This window comes from Candoia aspera, chromosome 5 (genome assembly GCF_035149785.1).
Source record: "Candoia aspera isolate rCanAsp1 chromosome 5, rCanAsp1.hap2, whole genome shotgun sequence".
NCBI lineage: Eukaryota > Metazoa > Chordata > Lepidosauria > Squamata > Boidae > Candoia > Candoia aspera.
Genome location: NC_086157.1, coordinates 109,107,055 through 109,131,937, shown reverse-complemented (window position 1 = coordinate 109,131,937; position 24,883 = coordinate 109,107,055). Strand labels below are relative to the sequence as shown.

Below are 24,883 nucleotides of genomic sequence, written 5' to 3'. Positions count from 1 at the left end.
GCCAGTTGGTTGTAGTGGTTAAGGCTCCAGGCTAGAAACTGGGAGACCATGAGTTCTAGTCTTGCCTTAGGCACGAAGCCGGCTGGGTGTCCTTGGGCCAGTCCCTCTCTCTCAGCCCTAGGAAGCAGGCAATGGCAAGCCACTTCTGAAAATGTTGCCAAGAAAACTGTGGGAACTCATCCAGGCACTCACTAGGAGTCAAGAATGATTTGAAGGTACAGCCCCCACTCCCCAAAACCAAAACTCTATTCCTCAATAAGGAATTAAGTTAATATTCCTTAAACTATCTTTTAGCATCTAGGGATCTAAATCACTCCAATTTCAGTTGTAAATCCTGCAAACGATAGAAGTTTCCCACTTCATCTGTTACTCTATGAACCAAAATCAATTGCTTCGTTGACTTTAGGGGAACATAAAGAGGAAACTCCATGGCACTGATACAAAATAAATTAAACTCGATTAGGAAATAGCACTTCAAAGCAGAATTAACAAGGGACGTACGTGGACTATATAATGTTAGAATGATTTTATAATGGTGATTTGTATGAATGTTCTAATAAGAAAACTGATGGTGATCTGAAGATATTCTTAGGTACTGTATTCAGTAATAGAGAATGTTATGTTTTAAAATAGACCTGGAAGTAATGAAGCCTTTAATAGAAGAACAGAGTTCAGACACAGACTATGACTATGACAATGAAACAGAATTACTGTCTGCAGAGAAGGACTATCAGCTTGATGATCAGGAGGGCATTACGTATGTACTGTTTTCCCACATACTTAACGATAATCTTTCAGCCCTGTCCAGACTTCTGTAAGACTAGACACAATTTACCCCTTGATATTTTGTGTTTTTCTTTGCATTTTCAGATTTCTCCAAACGCTTACTCACCTCCTTAAGGGAAACATTGGGACAGGGCTTCTGGGCCTCCCACTTGCAATAAAAAATGCAGGCATTTTGGTAAGTGTTGGCCAATGCTAGCTGTGGAGAAAAATAAGCTATTTACAGTTCGCCGTTGATGCCTGCAGCAAGGTGGCTGGGTTTGCATAATACATGAGATGAGTTGGGTACTCGGTGGGAGATTCAGCGGGTTGTGGTAACCCGACCGGTATCTTTCCATATTCTGTGAACCAGGCCGTTTTATGAAGCCAGAATATGATTTATTTCTTTGGGTGTAGCTTATTATGTGAAAAGAGTATTTATTTATTTATGTAACACATTTATACAAGTAGTCATCAACTTACAACCATTCATTTAGCAACCGTTTGAAGTTACGACGGTGCTGGAGAAGTGACTTGCAACCAGTCCTCGCACTTATGACCATCACAGTGTCCCTGCGATCACATGATCAAAATTCAGGTGCTTGGCAACCAGCATGCATTTACAGTGGTCGCAGCGTCCCAGTGTCACATGATCGCAATTTGTGACTTTCCCAGCCAGCTTCCGACAAGCAAAATCAGTGGGAAACCGTGAGATTCACTTAACGACTATGGTGATTTGCTTAACAACTGCTACAAAAATATTGTAAAATTGGGTGCGGTCACGTGATGCCTCACTTAACGACCACACCACTTAACGAAGAATTTTCCGGTCCCTATTGTGGTTGTAAGTCGAGGACTATCTTGTATGGCCACCCATCTAACCAGTGGAACTCAGTGGTGAACAAAGATAAAAACTTAGTACAGAATCCAAATCAATTAAAAATTTAAGTTGAGACCCCTGTAAACAATCTCACTGTCACCATATCACACCCCCACCCCCAATGGTGATTTGCTCTCCCAGGTTTAGCATATTGTATGTTTCTACACCCATGTTGCCTCCCCCCACCCCCAAAGATCCTCTTTGGTATTCCCTCTAGCTCCATCTCTCCCCTTGTTAGCTGCAGGGACTGGAATCCAGCTGGGCAAAGCGCTGCAGAGACGCTTTTTCCCTTTATCTCTTGCTGATCCTGGAATTGTCTCTTTGCCAGCAGAAGGGGGTTCCCAGCTCTGCCTAATCATCTTCTTTTCCTCTTTCTTCTTCCTTTGCCTTATCATACCCAAATCTGTAGTTTTTATATGTTTCTGAATTACCTCTCATTCTATCCCCCCTTCTATTCCCTGAGCTGCTTTAAAAGCTGGTTAAACTCTAACCCTGGACGTCAGTCAAATAAAGAGCTTCTTTATCACTTCCATCAGTCTCTATCTCTATATATCTCACCATCTAAGTATCCTGTTTCCTTTACGTCTTGTAATTCTAGCTTAACAGCCTTTTCTGACCTGCATCAGCTTTTTTATGCCTTTACTTATTCTCTGGCTCTCATGCAACTAAGTGGGCTACAGGCAAATAACATAAATCACTGTTGGCCTGTTGTGTGCAAAGACCATTATCTTGAGGTCCGGATAATCAAGGCTTCACTGTAACTTCCACTGGGTTTTGAGAGCAGCAAAGCGGACAAGCTTGAGACTAGTTTTCTTGAATGTGTTTGCTACTAGAACCCCAAAATACATCAGCTGGAATAGTGACTCAGGAAGATGGATGTGGGACAAGATGTGTTATTTTTCCCCATTGGAATGATATGCAGACATTTTCATATACAAATCCAAGCTTCTGTAGTTTTAGGAGCCTAGTAGGGATGACAAAAGCCTTATTTTATTTGTATTGTTGAACCATTGAAAGTTTGACATCCTTTCTGATACACTGCAAATCTTCCAGGAGAACCTGATCTACCTTCTGCTCATCGCCGCAGGAAGGGGGGGCACTTTACTCTTTGTAAACAAGTTACTATCTTTGTTCCTTCTTCCATGCAGCTTGGGCCAATCAGTCTTTTCTTCATTGGAATTGTGTCAGTTCACTGCATGCAGATTTTGGTACGATGCAGCCAGTATCTATCCATCAGGTTAGTATGGAACTAACTCATTTTGTTGATGTCACTTCTGCCCTGGAAATGTTATTAGCCTATATTTCTATATAGGATATTGAGATTTAGGGGTAGACCCTTTCTTTGCAGCTAGCATGAAAACATCTAGGCTCCTAGCAGGTTAGATTTGTGGTCTGGTTTTGTTTTATATTGTTTTGCTTTTCTCTGTACTATGTGGATTAATGGAGTCAGTGTGCCTGCCATGTTTCTGTGCTGGCTGTAGGAGAGGAAACATTTTTCCCTCTGGGATTTGCTAATACAGAAACCAAGCAGGCTGGCAAAAGAAGTTCAGAGTTCTGTCCCTTTCCTTCCAGTCTGTTCACTTACTTGCATGGAATTCCTGATCACCGTGTATTTGATTACCATGGTAAATATGAGTACAGTTTTGCATTCTTATCTTTTTCTGGACTTCGTTTTTCTTTTTCCATGAAACTGTGTCTACTCTCAAGAGGAAGCTTATATTTTCTTCAAAACTTTAATAATGGCTTAGCTTTATCCAGCCCCCACATCTCTCTTTCTCTTAACAGCTTACTTTGAAATTCTTATCAGTCAGTTCCAGTTTATGGGATTTTTGAAGCAAACACCCTCCTCTGTCCATATACATCCTTGAGTGAAGAGATGATGCATCCCCTTCTCAAGAAACCATAATTAAACCAGGTGTTTTAGACAACTATCAACTGGTTTCTAACCTTCCTTTTTAAGGGAAAGTTGTTGATAAGGTGGTTGGATCACAGTTAGAGAGAGCCTTGGATTAAATGAATTATCTAGACCCTTTTCAGCCAGGATTCTGGCCTGGGTGTGGGACTGAAACCACATTGATCATCTTGTTGATGACCTTTGGCAAAACAAAGGTGGAGGGAATGTGACTATCCTGGTTCTGCTAGACCTCTTGGTGACCTTCAATACCAATAACTATGGTATCCTCCTGGACTGACTGTGAGGGCTTGGAGTGGGGGACACTGGTGGTGGAGTGGGGGATGCTAGATGATGGTGGTGGGTAGGAAGAGGTCAAGCTCTCAGCCATTTGATCTTCTTTCCCCTACTGTTTAACATCTATGTGAAGCCACTTGGGAGAGGTCATCTGCCAGTGTGGGGTGAGGTATCATCGATATGCTAATGATACTCAGTTACATATCTCCACCCATTGCATGGAGATCTGGATGGGGAGAAACAGGCTTTAGACTGAATCCTACCAAGGCAAAGTAATTGTGGATTCAGAAGCCAGTTGAGTCCAGAGATAGTCCATCTATAATTATGGGTGGGATAGTATTTCCCTAGGCAGAGCTGGCCTGCAACCTGGAGGTCCTTCTGCACTTAAGGCTCCTGCTTGAACAGCAGAGGAAGGCCATGGCCAAGAGACCCTTTTGTGCAATTTCATCTTGTGTGCCAGTAGCAGATGTCCTTGGATCAAGAGGCTTTGCTTACAGACACTCATACCGTTGTAACCTTACAGCTAGATTACTGAAACTTGCTCTACAAGGGGCAGCCCTTGAAGGCTATCTGGAAGCTTCAGCCGGTGCAACATGCAGCGGCCCAGAGAGTTATGGGTGCACTGAGGTTTGCCCATGTAACACCACTATTACTGGAGCTGCGGTGCTGCCAGTTGGCTTCCAAGTGCAGTTCCAGGTTCTGGTTGTTATTTTTAAAGTCCTGCATGGATCAGGGTTTGGTTATGTCTGGGACTGCCTTCTCTGCATTGAATAAGATCTGAGAGAGAGGTCTTGCTAGGGACTCTGTCTTCAAGCCTTCCTGATGATGGCCCCCCTCTCTTGGTACTGCATACTCCTGGATAGCCAGACTTCCCCCTCTTACTACATTCTTGTTTTTAATCTTTCTATATTAATCCTCTGAGCTGCTCAGAGCTCTGAAAAATTGTAGCAGTAAACAAATAAACTACTAAAACTTTTTCATTTGGAGGGGAAATAATTTACTTTTTTCATTCTTGATAGATTGAGAATACCTTTCTTGGGGTATAGTGACACAGTTAGCCAGGCCATGGAAGCATGTCCCTTTAACTTATTACAGAAACGATCGTCTTGGGGAAGGTAAGAATTGTTTTTGCATGAACTCTGTTATTTTTAATGCAGAGAAATAAATAGCCTTTGGGTTGCTGGTTCCATAATAACAGAGCAGAATGGGTGGGCCTTTCCAGAAACTCCCCCAGTCTCTGTCTGCAAAGGAAAATTCCTGCTACATTGCCATGGTGATCTATTATGCCCATTCTCAGAAGGCCTAACAGCTGCAGGTTTGACACACCTGGTTGATGTCATGTTGGGAATTTAGACCATACGTATATATTCTCCTTTTCCCTACCCCTGCTATGTAGCATTTCTCTGTTACGAAACAACCTCTCTGCAGCCCTTGAGGCTGGAAATACAAGAATAAATAAAATGCCACCTGAAAACAGTTGCTATCTTCTGGTTGTGTGAGTCTAGTTTATTCAACCAAGTATGGCCTACTGTGGTGTATCAACCCAATTGGTAAGTCATGAACACAAACTGATTAGGATCCAGCAGAAGTGTTCTGACCATTAGCAGTATTGCCATTTCGGTATATTTAGTTTGCCCTAATCATCAGATGGTGCAACTTTGGACTGTGAGGGAAAGGGAAGACAACTTGTCATTTGGCTTTGTTTAATCCTGGCTTGTTGTTTATGTTCGTTGATTATGAAGGTATGAATCCTGCCACTTCCGTGCTCATAGTTCACAAACCAAAGTTCACAAATCACATACCACAGTGAGCCCCAAATAAGCTGATTACATGCACAATGGCTTAGCATGGAGCAGCCCACATGGGCAACCCACAAGCCATGTTCAGCATCCCAGTGCCCCTGTTGCATCTCCCAAGAGTTTTGCCAGGGTTGAAGAATCCATTTTGTTCCTTAAATCATCCCAACCCTGCAAAATTTTGGCTCTGTCCATCCTAGTGAAATTATGATGCCATTGGCCAGTCCCCTCCTCCATTCAGCAGCCCTTGGGTAGGGGCTTTCTTTTTTAAAGTGCAGTCCTCAGTTGCAAGAAAATGCTACCCCGGTTTATGCAAACTGTGAACAAATAACTCTAGTTTTGCCACCCTGTCGACTGCTGCAAGTTTAAGATAGCTGTAGCCTGTTTACCAAGAAAAGGAGATATATCCATACCTGGAAAAAAACGTTCATAAGAGAACTGCTAGTAACTTTGGGAGAAGGTTAATATGCAGGTTAATCATAACCAGGATGTTGTATTGAACATTCAGTCAATCTTGCTATTTGCTTGTCAAGATTCTAGAGATCCACGTGTATCTTGAACAGCATGTAACTGGGAGAGGCCATTAGATATCCCCATGTTCCTCTTTAGGTTTTGTTCACCTAGTAGGGTATATCCAAAATCTGAGAAAGAAACAATTGCATTCCTTCTGCAAAAAAGGGTTAAACAGTTTAAAAATGAACTGAAAACAGCCCAGTGTGATTAGCAGCAGAAAATCAAAATTCCAATTAAAATACTACCTTTAAAATACAAACCATACAAACCATGAGTCTGCTAACCCAGGGCAGGATGAAACCAGGGCATCTAAAGAAGAGTGTTCACTAATCCACTGGAGATATAAACCTGTAGATGCTATTAAAACAAATGAGTAAGCTCCTGTCTCACAGAATTATCTTTTTAGTGCACCCCTTCTTCTGATGCATTTGATGTATTTTCATTATCATTGCTTTTGTGCACTGCAAGCAACAGCTAACTTAAATACTTATTTTTCCTCTCATTATGTCCTCATAGATACATTGTTGACTTCTTCCTTGTGATTACCCAGTTGGGCTTTTGTAGCGTTTATTTTGTATTCTTAGCTGAAAATATGAAACAAGTAAGTACAACAAAAAATTGTTTGGATGTGCGCTATGGTCTTGCCCTTTTTCTCTTTTGGTATGACAGACATGCTTTCCCTGTTTAAACTCTTTGTGCGTGCCTGTGGGTCTCATCTGTGGTTCTTCTTCATAAGACTGAACTATTGCATTCTGCTCTAAATGCCCTTGACCAGGGCCGCAACTAGGATCTGTGTCACCCGGGGCAAACATGGATTCCGTGCCCATTTTGGCGCCCCCCCACTCATTTTGGCACCCCCCCAGCGCTCATTTTGGCGCCCCCCCAGCACGGTGCCAGGGGCACATGCCCTGATTGCCCCCCCCCAGTTGTAGCCCTGCCCTTGACCGCTCTTCAAAAGCTTCTTGCTTCCATAGAAAGGAGTAGCCCAACTGCTGAAGGATGCATTGTGGTTCTAATTGGTTCCCTTATTTCTTGGAAGCCCAAGAGACCATATTTGGAGTACTTATGTTCAGTTCTGGGCATCCCATTTCCAGAAGGATATTGATAATTAGAGGAAGTTCAGAAGAGATAACAAAAATGATACAGGGACTCGAGCACGTGGCCCATGAGGATACGCTGGAGGAATTTGGGATGTTTAATTTGAAAGGAGCTGAGGGCAGATATGATAGCTGTGCTTAGGTATATGAAGGGGAAGATGGCCAAGAACTATTTTCTTCATGGCCACAGAAACTGGGACCAGAAATAAGTACAAGCTGCAGCTATCTAGATTGTGTTTACATCTAAGGAAAAACTTTCTGAGGGAATGGTCAGGTTATGGAGATTGTGGTCTCTTGATCTGTGGGAGTTTTTTTAATGGAGGCTGGATAGCCACCTCTCATGGATTGTGAAATTGGTTTCCTGTGCCGTGCAGACTGTTGGACCAGATGATACTTGTACAGTAGTCCCCTCCAACTCTACAGTTTTATGATTCAAGGTGCTTGTTGTTGGCTTTTACTTGTAAAGCTTTAAATGCTTGGATTAAGCATATCTAGAGGGTTTCTAAACATATCTAGACAGAACATTTAGGATGGCCTGGTTTCTTCACTCTGACTTTAAATATAGCATAGAAAGTTTTCATTCAGATGTGGAGGGCTTCAGCAAGGATATTCCACATGCATAGAGTAGTTTTGCCCAGGATGGTACCTACCAGGGGAACCCAACCTCAGACCTCATAATCCTCAGCTAGCTTTCCAACAGCCCATACAGGTTGGAAATTCCTTGGATGACCGCAGAATAGGAACAAATATTTTTGGCTCGTTATTCTTGTCTGAAATTGTTCTTTTAGAGACAGTTCTGAACTGTTTTCAGGATTAGAGAGGCTTAAGGATTAGAATGGGAATGTTTGACTCCCAGAAGCTTCTTGATCCCATTTCTATTCTTAAAGCTCCTGAAAGTTGGAAAAACAGAGATTTCAGGTTCTTTTGGGGGGTGGGGATGGGAGGGATAGTTGTGGTTAAGTGGGGAGAGGCTTTGCGCAGATTCTTGTAGTGGACCAGTTGTGCCTGTTCCTGAATCAGGAGGCCCTTCAGACAGTCACTCATGCCCTAATTACCACATGAATGGACCACTGCAGTGGGCTGCCCACTTGGAAGCTAGAGCTGGTCCAGAATGCAGGGGCACAGTCAATAATTGGGCATGCTTCGGTATGACTGTGTGACACCACTGGGTGCAATTCAAGGTGTTTGTTACCACCTATGAACCCCTTCATGACATAGGGCTTGGCTGTTTGAAGGATGTCTACATTTGGTATCCTTGCTTTTATTGTTTCCTGCTTTTTAAATATAAGCCAGCCAGAGTCGTTGAAAGTCACGTGGCCTCTAAATCGTATAAATTCCCAAAATGGATTTTGATAAAAAACCCAAAATATAGCTGCATCAAAACTGGGACGTTTTGCTGCCACGTGTTTAGCCGTGTGATCTTGAAACTGAGAATTTCCTATTTGCTTCAATAGAAAATTTAGAATTGGAATTGGGATCCAATTTAGATACTCCTTTTAACTGTAGGGGGAGCCCAAAGGATTCTATTCCTTCAGCTGCTAATTGTAATTCTGTTTCTCAGAGGTAAAATACTTTATCTTCACCCTCTAGAGGACACATGCATGTAAGTCACAGAAGATTACTCTGGATAACTAATTATTGATCATGGTCCACCTCTTTTATATTGTCATTCATAGATTCTGCTCAGAATCTTGTCAGCTTGCATCCTTTGCATGGATCTTTTTGCTCTGGTTGGCACTCCATGATGTTCTCGTGTTCCCTTCAAATATGTTGCTATGGCAGTTTCCAGACTTAAGTTGACCTGGAGGGTGACAAGCTGGAGAAAGCAAGTTTACTTTGCTCACACATAATATACAGATAAAACAGTAAGCTGGTAATATTAGCATAGACCTTGTGGTGTGGTCCACACGTTAGACTATGCTGTATCTTGTTTTAACCATATTGAAAGATCCATTCCAATCTGAGACAGCCTTGCCTTTTCTTTCCCAGTGGCTTCCATTTGCTGTCATTTGCCTGATCACTGAGAGAGGGTCAGTTTTGCCATTAATACCCCCTGCTTGATTCTTTTTGCTCTTCTCCTTATTTCATCTGAAGTCCTATTCTGACAGTGCTTGTAAAAAAAAAAGTGATAAACTAGCCTAAGGTGTCTGAGTATGTAGGAAGAAAAATGGCTAAAGCACCATTCCTTGGTAGGAATAAGACCCCTGAACTTGAATCTCTGCGTGCTGCAGGATAAAGCAGTTAAAACATTTAAAGATGATAGTTTGCGTTCCTTTAAGTAATGAATGCAATTTTGAAATGCTTCTCTCTGTCAATTAAAACATCAACAAAAAAAGGAAAGGATAAAGTCTCCTTTGTGGACTTTGAAGAAGTGGGATAGAAAGAGTATTGATGCTTTTGAACTTTGGTGTTGGGGAAGACTCCTGAGAGTACTGTGGACAGTCAAGAAAACAAACCAGTGGATCATCAAACAAATCAACCCAGAGTTCTCACTCAAGACACAAATGACCAGGCTCAAGTTACCCTACTTTGGACACATTATGCGAAGACTGGCTCTCTGGAGAAGGCCCTTACGCTGGGAAAGGTGGAAGGAAAGAGAAGAGGAGGAGGACCAGCAGCAAGGTGGAGGGACTTGGTTACAGTAGCAGTGAATGCACTGTTGGAAGACCTGAACGACCAGGTTGGAACAGATCCTCCTGGACAATACCTACACGTGGTTGCTACAAGTTGACACTGACTTGAGGGCACATAATTAGGTCTCCTTTGAGTCAAGCTTGACTCGTGGTGACTTCAAGAGTCTGTCCATGTAGTTTTCTTGGTAACCATACAGAAAACGCTTGCAGTTGCCTTTTCGAGGGATGTTCCCCCCTTCCCCCAATTTCCCAGTCTAACCTCTAGTGGGACTTCCTGGTAGCTTCCCATATGATGATCAGGCAAGGTTTCTAGGTGTTGCTAAATTGGGACAATGTATTAGGCCAGGAGTTTCCTATTCTGCTTACTGTGAGTTCTGTGCAATTTTATGCAGACTGAAGGAACTTTTTGCATTTTCCCCCCTCTGACTTTCCTAAGTCATTCCTCTGGTTCTCATGAGGAGCTTAGGCTGCTGTCCCCACTTCTATAATGCACGCACCAAGATTTCACTAATGTATAGCATAAATTCACCATCGGTTGGTTTTAATTGGTCTGATTATTTTCATCCATTTACAGAATCCATCTAGTTTCTTTGACTCAGTTATCCAATCACTGTGCCAGAGTTTGTATTACACCAAGGATTAAATTTATCCTGGGATTCTCCTTGGGTTACATTGGTTGCATTCAGGCAGCCTTCCAATTCATGGTTTAGAGAGAATTATAAATTGACTTCCAGTCATAATGTGCTAGGCTACTAACATTGGCCTGCAATCTTAACCTGGGTGCATTGCTCAAGCTGTAGTCTGTGTCCATATGTAATGACAAAGTCTGCTTCAAACAAACAAGAAAATATTCTATCAGCCTGAGTGCTTAAGAGTAGGTCGGTGAGTGCCTGGAGAACTGCAGGATGTGAGTCTGCTTGCACAGCAGCTTCTTTCTCCATACAAATTCATTCTTGCATTTGCTTTCTGCACATTGAAACAGGATATGGTTTAGCTTTGCATGCAGCTTCCCCGCCGTTACAGTGTTTGTTTCCTCTCTTGTTTAACTTCGTAATTTCCGCCCCCTGGCGGTCTTAAAGCAACTGTTTGTTAAACTGCAGTGGTTCTCCTTTTCAACTTTGCTTTTGGGATAGCCATACTAAGGTCATTCCATAGTATTATCAGATGTTACATTCCACCTGTGAAGGTCACTGTACCATTTGCATTGTTTTCTTTATCACTGCTGTAACAATTCTGGGCATATATAACCCAATCTTGCTTAGTTTGGGGGTGTTTTGCATTCTTTTGGCCAGGAGCCCAGTGATTATTGCAGTTGTCAATAAAAGATAGGTTGTTGCAGCTATCTCCCAATGCTTTGGTTCCTTCTTGAAGTGGGCATTTTCCCCACACCTGGAAATAAAATCTGTCACTTGCTGCTGGAGAATATTCCAGTGCATCATTGCCTCCCATTTCTTTCACTCCCTTTCTGTTTTCTCTTTCCCCGACTGCCCATGAGCAAACCCGTCCTCATGGAATTATTTTGGCTCCTCACTGTGTTTTCTAAGTTTCTTCTGACTTCTGCAAATCTTGGGATCCCCTCAAACCTGTCTCTGTCCTTTTGTGGGTAGTGCTATTTTACCTGTGTAACGTTTGATCCAGAATGTAGGAGACAGACAGGCAGAAAGAAAGAAAGCAACATCAAGGCATTCTTTATGCTCTCTCTAGTATAATATTGGTGGCTTTTACTGACAACTTTTGATGCTTTTTTATTGTTCTCAGTGCATAGAACCATAGAATAGACTTTCATTCAGAGCCTTTTATATTGGTATCCAGGGGGCTCCAGAATGCACCACTTGTCCAGCAGCCTTTTTTAAGATCTAAGCCTTGGTCTCATTTCTGTCTATTGTTCAGTTTGTTATCATCTAATCTTTGTGTTTATTTATTTACTAAATTTATATGCCTCCTGACTCCTAGTGATTCTGGGCAGTTTGCAGATTGTTAAAAACATGAAAACAAGAAAACAACACAAAACAAAAAAGAACAAAGATGGCAGAGATAACAAACCTGGATGGGAACAAAGAAAAAGAAGAAAAGGGGGCTTCAATCACACTCACCAAAGGCATGCTGGGAGGGTTATAACTATAGTGACCATCCGTCCTTTATTTCAAAGGACCGTCCTTTATTTCAGAAAGCTGTCCTTTACATGTATTTATCTTTCAAAAACTCACTTTTGTCCTTTATTTTGGTCATCAACTTTTACCATACAAAAGGTGCCACTTAATGCACAGTCTGACGGCAGAAATCCTTTTTAATACTTGCTTCTTATAACTTCATAGCTATGCTTTTTAGATATTTTTATTAGAATATGCGTTTTTGTAACGTTTCACTTGGTTTTGCTCTTGAATTTTCCTTTGTAAAGGAAAGTTATAGATGTAAACCTTTTTTTTTTTAATCCTTATGAACCTCTTCCAGATTTGCCCCTTTCTCAGGATTGCATTTTTTCCTAGAAGATATGGGCACCGTAGTTATGTCACAAGTCCTACAGGTCAGCCTTACTGAACATGTATCAATACAGTTCCACTTTTCCCTTTCTCTCTCTCTCTTTTGGGGTGCAAATTCTATGAAAGCTTTTTGTGCTAGTTAGGTCAAACATTGTTATGGGGATGAGCAGAATAAAACTCAAATTATACTGCCATACAGCTCTCCGCGCAGGTACGTTGACTTTTATGCTGACAGTCTGTTAGGTCTAATAATGCAAAAGCCTGGCTAAAAATGTTTACATTCCATCATAATGAAAAACAGTAGGATCCCAAAGAGGATTAATAGCATATCGTATCTGCCAAAAGGATACCAGATGTTTACGTAATAAAATATTTCCCATGCTCAAAGAATTGTTCAGGTCCCTCAGGAAATTATTAGGGAGTCCCCGTGGAACAACCTGTTATCCCTATGAATTAATAGGGAATAGACTGAATGGTCAAAAATGTTTTCTTTTTCTGTGGGGTGATTAACACTGGATAAAGCTGTAGGAGACTTTTGATTGGACATCCCATTCCAAGCAGACATCTCTGTTCCTGTGGGCTAGCATTATATTTTCTCTCGGTTGGAGGAAACTCTTAAAGGAAATTGCAATTCTAAGCCCAAACTTCTGTTTTTTTAAATGCAATGTAAGACAGTTTATAGTGTTCAGAATTCTCCCTGTGTGAATCTTGAATCTTATTCCGGGACAATAAATACTAATCTTATTAATGCAGTTAATGATAAATTGTGGTGGGAGAAAGGGTTGTTTACATAAGCAGTTCTGATTTTATAAACCAGGACATTCAGAGTTGTCTAAGACGGCCTTCGCAAACTTGGTCTCTTCCAAATGTATTGGGACTTCAGTTCCCAGAATTTGCAGCCAGCTGCTACCATGTATGGAGATGGTGGGTACAGGTTGCTAAGGGGTCTAGATTGCTTTTGGATTCTAAATTACAGTGAGTGTCAGCCCTCCAAGGTAGACCAGCCTTCATTCAAAACTCGCTCCCCTTCGTCTACACCATTTGCACAGGGAAAGGGGAAGCAGATTTTGACAGCTAAACCCAGAATCTCCCAAGCAAAAAGATGGTGTGAGGTTAGCCGTTTCAGCCCACTCTCCCTTGACCTGTGAAAACCCATTGGCTTGTGTACGCAAAGGGGGAGTAGGTTTCTTAGATTGGCTAAATCAGGACGTTTTGGTCAACTGGCTGGGATATTTAGCTTGAAGCCGAAAACCAGGCCAATCCTGGTCAAACCAGGATTGATGGTAAGCCTAGTAATAGAAAGGCTGGAACTATACCAAATTTTGTTACAAGATATAAAAGACTTTCAGGTCAAACTGAAACTTACTAACTCTTGTTGAAAAAGTATAAGCTGGTGCAATTACAAGAGAGGAAAATCTTTCTTACAGTCTATACTTCTTTGCTTTACTGAAGAAGTCTTACAATCACTGTAGGTCTAGGAGGACCTGGAACAGGGACCTGGGAATCTTCCCTCTATTAAAAACTTGTCTATGCCTCAAGTAGACTGTACTTGTATGTATAGTAGATTCCAGTGTGCTTACACATAACTCCTTGCTCCACAAGACATTTTTTTTTCTTTTAAAAGTTGTTAGTAATAGGATGCCAACATTCTGCAAAACACTGGCCTTTCAAACCACGTTATTTCCAAGACGCTTCTGAGCCTCCTGTAGGCCCCATTTACATAGTTAGGAAATAAAACGTGGTGGTGTTCGAAGCCCAGTGCATTGTTTGGAAGTGATCCCACCTACTAGAGAATTGGGATGAGAGCATCCTAAGGGACCAGCCTGTGCAGTAGGGAGTGACCTCACAGTTTATTTTCTAGTAACTATGGCAAGATGCTCTGTGAAGGCCCATAACATGCTATCAGAATTCATGGAATCATAGAATTGTGGAGTTGGAAAGGACCACACAATCATCTAGTCCAACCCTGTGCAATGTGCAGGGAAACCAACTAAACAATCCTCTAGCGTTGCTTTCCTCTGAACCACTTCTTACATATTATATACAAGTAGTCCTCACTTAGTAACCACAATTGGGACCGGCAACTCTTGCTAAGCACTGTGGTTGCTAAGCGAAACAACATGTGATCGAGATGGGCTGTGACCGCACTTCCCCTTCGGTTGTTAAGCAAAACAGCACGGGACCGTGACTTACGATTTGACTTCCAACTTCTCTGTTAACTCTGCTTGCACAAACCAGTTGTGAAGCATACAAATGACAATCACGTGACTGCGGGACACTGTGATGGTGGTAAATGTGAGGACTGGTCACAAAGCTATTTTTTTTTACATCATCATAACTTTGAATGGTAGTTAAACAAGGCAGTCTGTAAGCAAGGACTATAGTTCTAACAATGCCAGATGTGCTAATCTCTTTCTCTCTGTTTATGGCAGGTTTGTGAAGGATATTTTCATACTAAATCAGCTGCTATGAATACCACAGGAAGCACTGGCACCTCAGACAAAAGGACCATTGATTTGAGATTATATATGTTATGCTTCCTTCCATTCATAATCCTCTTGGTTTTCATTCGAGATCTTAAGCATCTGTCTGTGTTCTCATTCCTTGCAAATTTAGCCATGGCCATCAGCTTGATCATGATTTATCACTATGTTGTACTGGTGAGTCAGGAATTAGTTCTCCACTCTTTGGTTTTTCAGTGTCACATTTGGTTGACCATCTAGACCCTGATCCTTTCTAGTGAGATTTTGGTTCTCTGTGTGCGTACCTTCACACAAGTACCAAAGGTGGTTGAAACTATCTCAGCTGCACATTCCAGAAGACAGCCATGGCAAACAACTACCTTCATGTAAGCTGATTTGAGCCTTTCTGATTTGGTGGCCATGTAACAAGAACAAGAACAGCAGCAACAGTATTTTTTCCAAAGAAAACAGTATGACCCTGACCTTGAAGTCATCAGGAGTTGTGCTAGACTTGAGGGGTTCTACACCTTAATATTATCCCTCATCCTACCCACTGTTGATTGCATAGAAGACCACTTTGCTTTTGAAAATTGTAGGAAATGAGATACAGTACTAATATGGTCAGGCCCCCTCATTGGATATGAGTTTGGTTATGTCAGTAGGCATTAGGCAGCTTCTTTGAAGAAATTGCTGCTCTTGAAACTACTGTGAAATTTGGTGCAGATGCATATCCTCTCTTTAATGTCTCTCCCCAGGGTTTATCTGAACCTCGAAAACTGATTCTGGTGGCTGGATGGAACAGGTATCCCCTTTTCTTTGGCACAGCTATATTTGCATTTGAAGGAATAGGAGTGGTGAGTATTTGCTTTAGAGTTAAGGCTCTGCATAAATCAGCTCAAATTCAAATAGGTTTCTCTTCCCTGTATTGTAGTAGCAGAATGAGATGTTCTGTAAACATGTGATTCCCAGTTTTAGGGATATCTGGAGGAAACTGATTGGAAAGTTGTTCTCTATGCTATGTAGGAGAAAGGAAGGAAACAAATAGAGCTGGGTGGGATATGCACAAGGGTTGTTGCAGGAGAGGGGGAACAGAAGCAAGAAGGCATATGAATTTCATGCCAACCTAGATTGCCTGTTGGGAGGCCTGCAAGCAATGGCACCTGCAGAAGCTTGGTGCTTTCATTAGAAATCAGCACTGCAATGTTGCACTGCCGGCTCTACCCCATTAGATCCTCTGTGCATGGCCTGCATCACAACTGTGTGACATTGCTTTATCATTCTACTGCCTGCAAAACTGAGAATTGTGTAGCTCAGTGTTCTCCAACATCTGGGCACCCTGCAGTTGTGTGAACGTCATCACCCAGAAGTCCCCAGCCACCATGGCTATTGTTGAGAATTCTGGAAGTCGAAGTCCACATACCTGGAAAGATCCCAGTTTGGGAAAGAAGGCTTCAGTCTTTCATTGTAACTGACATGTACTGTAGGTAGAAGTTCTTTGTTGCTTAGTTATAAGAGATTTACTCTGAACATTATAAGATTAAATTTTAAGAACAGGCTTTTAAAAAGAAGCTGAGATAAAAAACAGCAGCTGTTTCTCCTCTAATTCTCCTCCTACCATCTAAATCTGAGTTTATGATTCCACATAGAACGAATGTTTCCAAAAATTTATTACTTAGTGCATCTTAATGCAATAGGGCCTTTTCTCAATTTGTCCCCAGGACATTTTTGATAAGAGCACAAAAATCTTAGAATAAAAGGCTGTTGTATTTGAATGCCAGTCTACCTTCTGCTTTCTGCCTTTCTTTATATATTACACGCTTTGGCAGAAATGATTAATCCTTCTTTGAATCTGTCAGCCTAGATTACTTCTGCCTTAATTCACGGAAAGATTTGTAAGATGTTGTCTTGAGTGTGAAATCTTCCTTTAGCTTTCTCTTAAACCAATAAGCAAAGTATGTTTTGGCTCTCACTGTTGAGAAGAACACACACTCAGCAGGGGTGTCTGTGAGAAATGATAAAAAAAAGTCAAGATGGTGGCTGCAGCAATATGATCAAAGCTCCATTTGTTTGATATGTGCATCATGAGAGTATGTGGGTAGATCTTGTTGAATCTCTACAGCTTGTGGCTAAGGGTCAGTTTGCAAGTAGATCCCCGTTCTAATAACTAGCAAAGCCAACATAAACTGCATTAAGCAGCAGCAGATGATGCGCCAACATTGCACAATTGCTATTTAGATGTAGAATTTTCATGGTTTGATTGTGTTGATTTTTAATTTAATTACTGTAAATTGCCCAGAGTTGTGTGAGCTGGGCAGTAGGTAAATATCTGGGGAAGCTGATTAATAAAAGAGAAGTTTCACAATTGTGTTTTTGCATATAAATCATAAACAACACTCTTTTAGCACAGAGCACACAGTCCTGCTTATGCAGCAACTGATTGCAAATTTTGCTTCAGGAACATGGGAGGTAGACTTGAAAGGGCAAGTCAGATTGGCAGTCTTTGGCTTGGTGCTTACCCAAATGGGTGGATTTGCAGCTCTGTGGCCTCCATGTTGACTTTTCAACAATCTTTTTCCCTTTCCTGTTTGGGCCACAGCCCTGTAGCTTCTTGAAAAGGTGGGCAACATTTTAATGGCTGGAGGCTACACTTCACATTTCTTGGCAGGGCTTTGGGCTGCAAAGTTGATGAAGACAACTTGCACATGTGGTGCACAGCTGTTCTTTGTGTCTGTATGTGTAGTTTCTCTCTTTAAAACTCTGCTATGCCTCCTGGAGTAACAGTACTTTTTCCCCACCTCAAAATGGGATGCCTCAGTGTTAATCAGAAGGGGCTTTTCCTATTTGAGTTGCATACAGAGGAGAAGTGAGTAGGAGAACATCACAGTGTGATTGGCAGAGGTTGCCAACTTCAACTTCTTCCGCATTTAAATGTTGTAACAGCAGGTTGCTGATTACTTTGCAGATATTGACACGAGATTCTGAATACTGGGGATAAACGTGGGTCAGTCATCTTTCATACTATGCTTGGAAAAAATATGAAAAGACAGAGGAGGGGAATTAAAATGAAGCAAAACGGAAGTATCTAGAAGCATAAATTTCCAGCCATACCAAGAAACAATTATTAGGAGTATGGGGGTCATTAACAGAGTCAACATCTAACTTGTCTATTTAAGTAGCTATATAAGGAAGATTTGGGGAATGGTCTGTCTTGAGGAGCTTCACTCACCCTCTTCGTGGTCAAAGAGAAGATAGTAAGCTTTTCAGCTGTTGCTACTCTTATGCAAGTGGAAGTAAAAAATCCTTAGCAAATCACCTGGAGATCTCCTAGTACCCTGCCGTCTTCTGTCTGCCCATCCATAATACTGGACGTACTACGTAATTCACATAAGCAGTAAGGGCTGCTTAATACTTCAGTTCTTTCTCACTAGTTAGTTCAAATCAACAGGCTATATACTTACTTGTATTGGTGTTTCTTTAGGCTGCAGGGGTATGCAGCAATTTGTGAAATCTGTTCCATGGAAATGGAAGTCCCTCATCAAGAATGGAAGGCAAATTGATAGAATTCTGGGGCAGAAACCCTTGTAGACTGAGAGGTGGGATGCTGACTAGAAAGTAACAGAAAGCAAGACTGGACTCTCCAGAGATTTTGAGAACTTGCTGAAGTTTATTCTCCCAATCCTTTGAGCATTTAGGGACAGGAGTTGACAACAAAAAGAGACTCTCTGAAGCCTCTGCAGTCCAAACCAAGAACTCAACGTCACTCTCAAAATATCTAACCAAGGAAGTAAATGGATCTGGCATTGGCAATTTGAGGCTTGTTCTCCTGCACCAACAGTCTCAAGTAGCCTTCCAGAATCAACTGTGAGCATATAGACAACTCCTTCCTTGAGTAGTCTCCGGCCCAGCGAGTAAGGCTTTCCTAAATGAGGAACCCGTTCTCTTCTCTGCCTTAACAGTGAGCTGAGTCCCAATAAGGCAGCATAGAAGGTAGGGGAGTTCATTTATACAGGCCTGATAAGGATAACCCAGCAGGTGCTTTCTCTGCAACTTCTCCCTCAAGGTTCTTCTCAAGCCCCCCGTACCTGCCTTTTCTTCAGAGCTGCCTTTAGGCTTAGCAAGCACTGAGCCTGCAGGCACTTATGGAGCAGTGGCTTACGCCCAAGGAGTCTGGTGTTTTCCCTTCACCACAGATTCATCAGGAGCCGCTGACAACTGAATATTTGATGCCCGCATAAGATTATTTTTTCATTTGAAGAGGGCCAGAGTTGTTCAGTTGGTGCAATTACATGCATGAATTTGCTGTAGCAGTGCCATTTCACACTGCAGCTCTCAAAAAGTGAAAATTAATATAATTTAATACGTTTTTAAATATAAAGCGTTTTCCTTGCTTATTGGTGGATTTTCCTCCTAGGATTTGGACTTTGTTTAGAGAAAGCGTTATCCTCCATTTAAACTTCGTTTTTGTTAAATGGTCTTAATCCTGTACAGCAGCTGTTGGCAGCCGTTTCAGGCAGTGGGTAACACTGTGCCATCTTTTGAGAGTCTGATATCATAAAATGTCAAGAAATTCTCTGTTCAGGGATCTGGTGTGAAACGCTGAATTCTTGCACAAACTCAGGCAAAAATTCTTGCACAACTGCTGACCTTTCAGGGCATTGGGAAATTTTGTGCTATGTAATTAATAACTGATTTGAATAATCTATTAATTTAGGGATTGATGGATGCTATCTAGGGATATTTATTTCCTCCAGGAAATAAAGCCAGACTGCTCACTTGAGGGGCAAGTGATAAGGGGCATATTGAGGGGCATATTAAAGGCAAAACTGAAATACTTTGGCCACATAAGGAGAAGACAGGACACCCTGGAGAAGAAGATGATGCTGGGGAGAGTGGAGGGCAAAAGGAAGAGGGGCTGACCAAGGGCAAGATGGATGGATGATATTCTAGAGGTGACGGACTCGTCCCTGGGGGAGCTGGGGGTGTTGACGACCGACAGGAAGCTCTGGCGTGGGCTGGTCCATGAAGTCACGAAGAGTCAGAAGCGACTAAACGAATAAACAACAATCTAGGGATATTACAAATAGTCTATGGATACCAACTTTCTCAACTAAATTTTATACAGATAAAATTTAAACTTAAGAAGTATGGTATTTTATGATAGTAAGGACTACCTTGGTTCTATTTGTAAGCTAGTATTAAACGTTTTCTAGGTATTGCTAAGAAAATTAAAACTGTTGAAGCAAAATCAAGTGAATCTTGATCTGAATGTAAGTTTCTGTAGTCTTAGCACTTCCCTAACTCTCTCCTGTAACTGATGAAGAAAGTAAAGATATTGGTTTTATTTTTTTCAGTTGTAAAACTCAGAGCAAGGAACGAAGGATTTTTCTTCCTTAGCCAATTTCTTTAAATTGGTCCATTCTCAAAGCTGCCATTTGAGATGCATTTTATCTTACAAAGAACATAACAAGCTGGGATAGATATGCTTAGCTGTTAAACATTTTTCTTCTCTCATTTTTGAATAACCAGCTTCAAATATTATTTTGAGGTGTCTTGGAGTTGTACAGTCTTATAAATGCTGATGTTTAAGGTGCTACATTAGAATCCCCCCCCATGTCTTTGGTCAACTTATTTCTAGGCTGTGGCCTTCCCTCTAATTTCATGCAGTCTTTTTCCAAAAGCTCTCTGCACTCAAATCAGTTCACATCCTTGCAAAGAGTGATTGGTCCTATACTTGGCAGAAAAGAGACTCAGAAATAGAGGAAATAAAGAGGGCACCTAAAAATCTGAGAATGAATAGCCCATCCATCTTTGGCTCTGCCTCTTTCCACAGTATTTTTTCACGTGCAAATGGCTGAAGAAAATACGGTTATTGAAGAACAAAAAAGCTACACTGTGGGTGTCCTTGAGATCCTCTTCAGGGGAAATCTCCAGTGTACCTGGGGGAACATTGCAAAGTTGGCCCAGAAAAATAGCAGTTCTTGCTTGATACAGGATTGAATACGTGGGAAAATTGCACACAGTCTGCACTGAGACATAGTCTGGATCATCCACCTTTGACTTAAGAGCCAGTTTGGTGCGGTAGTTAACTCATCCAGTTAGAAACCAGGAGATTGTGAGTTCTAGTCCCACCTTGGGCATGAAGCCAACTGGGTGACCTTGGGGTAGTCACTCTCTCTCACCCCTAGGAAGCAGGCAATGGCAAACCACTTCTGAAGAACCTTGCCAAGCAAACGGCAGGGACTAGTCCAGACAGTCTCCAGGAGTCAACAGTGACTAGAAGGCACAATTTAAATTAATTAATTAATTAAATTTATTTGGATTTGTTAAGGCTGCCCAACTTCCAGAAGACTCTGGGTGGCATACAATAAGTCCAATACACGTATTAGAAATACAGCTAAAAACATGACTGCCCAGACCCAAACAGCACTCCCCAACATGCAAGAAAAACTCAACAGGGGCTCCACAGCCACCTAAGCCCAGGGCTGGGAACAGAATGAGGTCTTAAGAGACTTCCAGAAACCAGGGAGAGTGGGAGCCATGTGTCTGTCCAGGGGTATTCTGCTCCAGAGGGCAGGGGCTGTGGCGTAGAAGGCACATTTTCTTGATCCCCTAAGATGACATTTAATTGATGGGATCAGAAGCGCGCCCACTCTTACAAACCTCAGCTATTGTGATTTGTAAAGTGTGGTTTATGGCTTAGCGTAACATATCAACCTGGCTCTCTCCTCATAAAATATCAACCTTGTCCCTCTCCTCAGACTGCAAAATATTTTGGGCCAGTCCTGCTGAAACTCAGGAGAACTGCTCATTGATAAAGTCAAGATAGCTATTGTAATGATTTTCCTAGTAAGTACAAAGACTAGGTTTAATTTAGGTCAATCACTTTTAATCCCATCTTTGGGTATGGTATATTTGAGTCACCACATCATTTCTTTAAAATCTCTTTCTTACACGGCTTCTTTTTCACAATCTTTTTGGGTGTGGGTGAGCAATCCATGATCAGTGGGATGCAATTGATTTCTAGGTCCAGAGCCCTCAATGTAACGCTGCTGAAATCTGATTGTGTAATCAGTTGTATCTGATGTCTAGGATACTTGGAAGAATAGCGTAGGTCAGCCTACCTAATTCTCATACCCTCAGGTTGTATTGCGATTGCATTTTTTTTCAAAGTTTGCAGCAGTTGAGTTGGAAAAAGCCAATTTAAATCATTCTGAAAATTTGTAGGAAGAAACTATTCAGACACAAAACTCTTCTTTGATCATTTCTTATCCTCACCTTGTATCCTCTCTTTTTCAGGTGCTCCCCCTCCAGAATAGGATGAAAGAAGTTGACCGCTTCCCATTGGCACTCAACATTGGCATGGGAATCGTGATGGCCTTGTATATTTCATTAGCCACCCTGGGATACGTACGCTTTGGGGACGAAATCAAAGCCAGCATCACTCTCAACCTGCCACAAGATCGATGGTTAGTAGAAGCATGTTAAGACTTGATAGGTTTCTGAACAAAAAGTATAGAGAACTATAGATGGCATTAAGAGAAAAGCAGATAGTTGCGGTCAGGTTTTTAACCAGCAGACATGATTAATTTAAGCAAGTCCTGTAAGGGAGAGGAAAGCTCATAAAGAGGCTGCCTGCTGTTTGAGAATTTTATGTGATCAAGAAAGCAGCCAAGGCTGTCATGAGTAAGGATGGCGAGCTGCATTTCTTGGTTTTCTGAAGACATTTCCAAATGTCTCTCCTTAATTTCTTGTTCCTCCCTCTTTCGATGGAAGTAGGAGTTTGTTAGGATTGGTGTCCTAACAGCCAGGAACCACGCTGAGACAAGGAACTGGTCTCTAATGTTTTATTGCTTGTACATAACAGGAATCCTAACAAACTGAAGAAGCGTGGGAAAAACCCAGACACATAAACCCCAAGGGTTAAGGCGGTCCCGATCTTTGTCTCTTTGAATGGCCGCCCAACTCCTCAGTGCTACGCATGCACTTAACAGTCTGGATGGGAGCCCCCTGCTCGCCATCCTTACTCATGACAAAGGCTGTGTATAAGAGATCTGTCCTAAAAACAAAACAGGGAAGAAATTCTTGAGAGAAATAGATGTTATTGTGGTGTGGAGTAAGTGGCAATGCTTGCTTTCCTAGTGAAGTGTCTAGAAACACACGATGTATCCATTTCATCAAAACCAGTGTGAATCTGGATCATGTCTAGAAGGACAACTATCCAGCACTCCATGTACACTACCTTGAGTTCCATCATGGAAGAGAAATGGCTGTAAATGCATGAAATACACTAAAACAAAGTTGTTCCTGTTAAAGGAAGCCCCATAAAGAGATGAAACCCAGCAGACTTAAATCTGCAATTTTTGATTCTTTTAGTATCCTTGTAACTACAAGGTATTCTCCATAATTGGTGTGAGGAAGCTGATGACCCGACATGTTGCCGCCACACAGACCTTTTTCTTCTGGAACTTAATGATTGGAATATGTAGGAGAGTTATCTTTATTAGGGCTGTTCAGAGATCCAGGCAGAAAAAGTGGTTGGAAGAGTATGTGGGTATGCATTTGGGGGGGATACCTTGAAACAGCTATCTGTTTTCCTGGGCCTGTGCAGCTGGCGTGTTTAAGACATTCCTGACAAGTGCTCATTCTTACATCAAATCACATTTTGCTATTCAAATTTAAATATGCCAGCTCTGATCTTTCTCTATTCTCACTGTAATTTAGCCAGCGTATGCAAGGTCTCACCTTTGGGTTATAATCCTAAACTCACAGGTAGCTTTAGTGGGACATGAATTTTGGAATAATTGTGTGTAGGAGTGTGCTGCAGCACTTAATGCCTCTAATAGTTGCCAGCAATATTCTTGTGGGGGCTGTCTACAAGCAATGATAAGACTTAAGCTGCCCTAGTAATTCTGAAATACTTAAAACTTGACATGGAGGTTCCATTCACTGGTCTCTATTTTTGGGGGGTGGGAGGGAATGAAGCTCTAGACACACACACACACACACACACAAAAGATTAATTGCTCTATCCCTAATGGTACCACTGTTATACCATTTTTATATATTTGCTTTATAGATTTTTAATTTTTACACATCACTGATTTTTTTCAAGATGGTCAGTTTGGAGACAGATTTTGAGTCTTGAAATGGGAAGAAAAGAATATCTGGTTTTAAACCACCGAGGAGGGAGAGTTGGGCTGATTTAGAATAATGATACCCTTCCCTCCAAAATAATAACAACCAAAATGACAACAACAAAAGGGAAAAGACAAGAATTCTAACAAATGACTTGCTTTTAAATCTGGAACCAATTTATAAGCAGTTAAAAAGATCCTGGCTTTTTTCTTCTTTTTGCACTTTTACTGGAACGGGAGAGATTTCAGTCTCTTCTGAGAAGGCAAACCAATCTGCCTTTGGATTTTGCTTGCATAAGAATTACTAGCCACGTTATCAGTGTGGGAATCCTCTCTTACCAATACTGCCTGATCCGTGCATGGAACATGTTGCACATCCATAATCCACAGCTTTTCAAAAAACAGTTGCTTTTTTGGATCAGAGCAAAAAGCTTGACTAGAACCAGTAAGGCAGCTCTAAGTCAGAGAAAGCACGCAAAACTGAAATGTACATCTAGATTGTTTTCCTCTGGACCTGGTTGTTAGGCAGATTTGACACTATTGGGTGGTCCAGCCCCCGACTGAAGCTTGTATGCCTTGTCCATTCATGGACCTGGAGTACCCATCTTCTGGCAGAGGTGTTGTGTGGTGGGAAACAGTGGGGCAAAGGTAGGCAATAAAGAAGTAGTGTGGGGAGGTGGTGGGAAAGGAAGGCATGTGGTTTTGGAGAGCTGCAGGACAACTGTGGGGAATGAATGAGTGGGCACCAGGGAAATGGGTCAGGTGAGTGCGAAACCTGGTGGTGAAGAGGTAGGGCAGTGGATCTGTTGGGTGACTACTGGGTGGCAGTGAACAAGTAAAATGCTCAGTGACAGAAGGGTTGAAGGTGGGTGTGGTGCAGCAGGTGGGAGGATAAAGGAAGACTGGGTTGATTGAGCTCAGGTGGGCCAGGTGTGTTT

General features: G+C 41.8%; 1 protein-coding gene across 1 annotated transcript in view; it reads left to right on the top strand.

Moving 5' to 3' along the window:
- Positions 1 to 614: 614 nt before the first annotated feature.
- The window catches only part of SLC36A4 (solute carrier family 36 member 4), a 33,003-nt gene continuing 8,734 nt past the window's right edge, over positions 615 to 24,883 (top strand). The window contains exons 1-8 of the mRNA XM_063304745.1: positions 615 to 757; positions 871 to 961; positions 2,791 to 2,879; positions 4,850 to 4,945; positions 6,656 to 6,740; positions 14,782 to 15,009; positions 15,567 to 15,665; positions 22,108 to 22,277. Of these exons, the coding sequence (XP_063160815.1) occupies positions 615 to 757; positions 871 to 961; positions 2,791 to 2,879; positions 4,850 to 4,945; positions 6,656 to 6,740; positions 14,782 to 15,009; positions 15,567 to 15,665; positions 22,108 to 22,277 (1,001 nt within the window). The remainder of the gene's footprint in view (positions 758 to 870; positions 962 to 2,790; positions 2,880 to 4,849; positions 4,946 to 6,655; positions 6,741 to 14,781; positions 15,010 to 15,566; positions 15,666 to 22,107; positions 22,278 to 24,883) is intronic.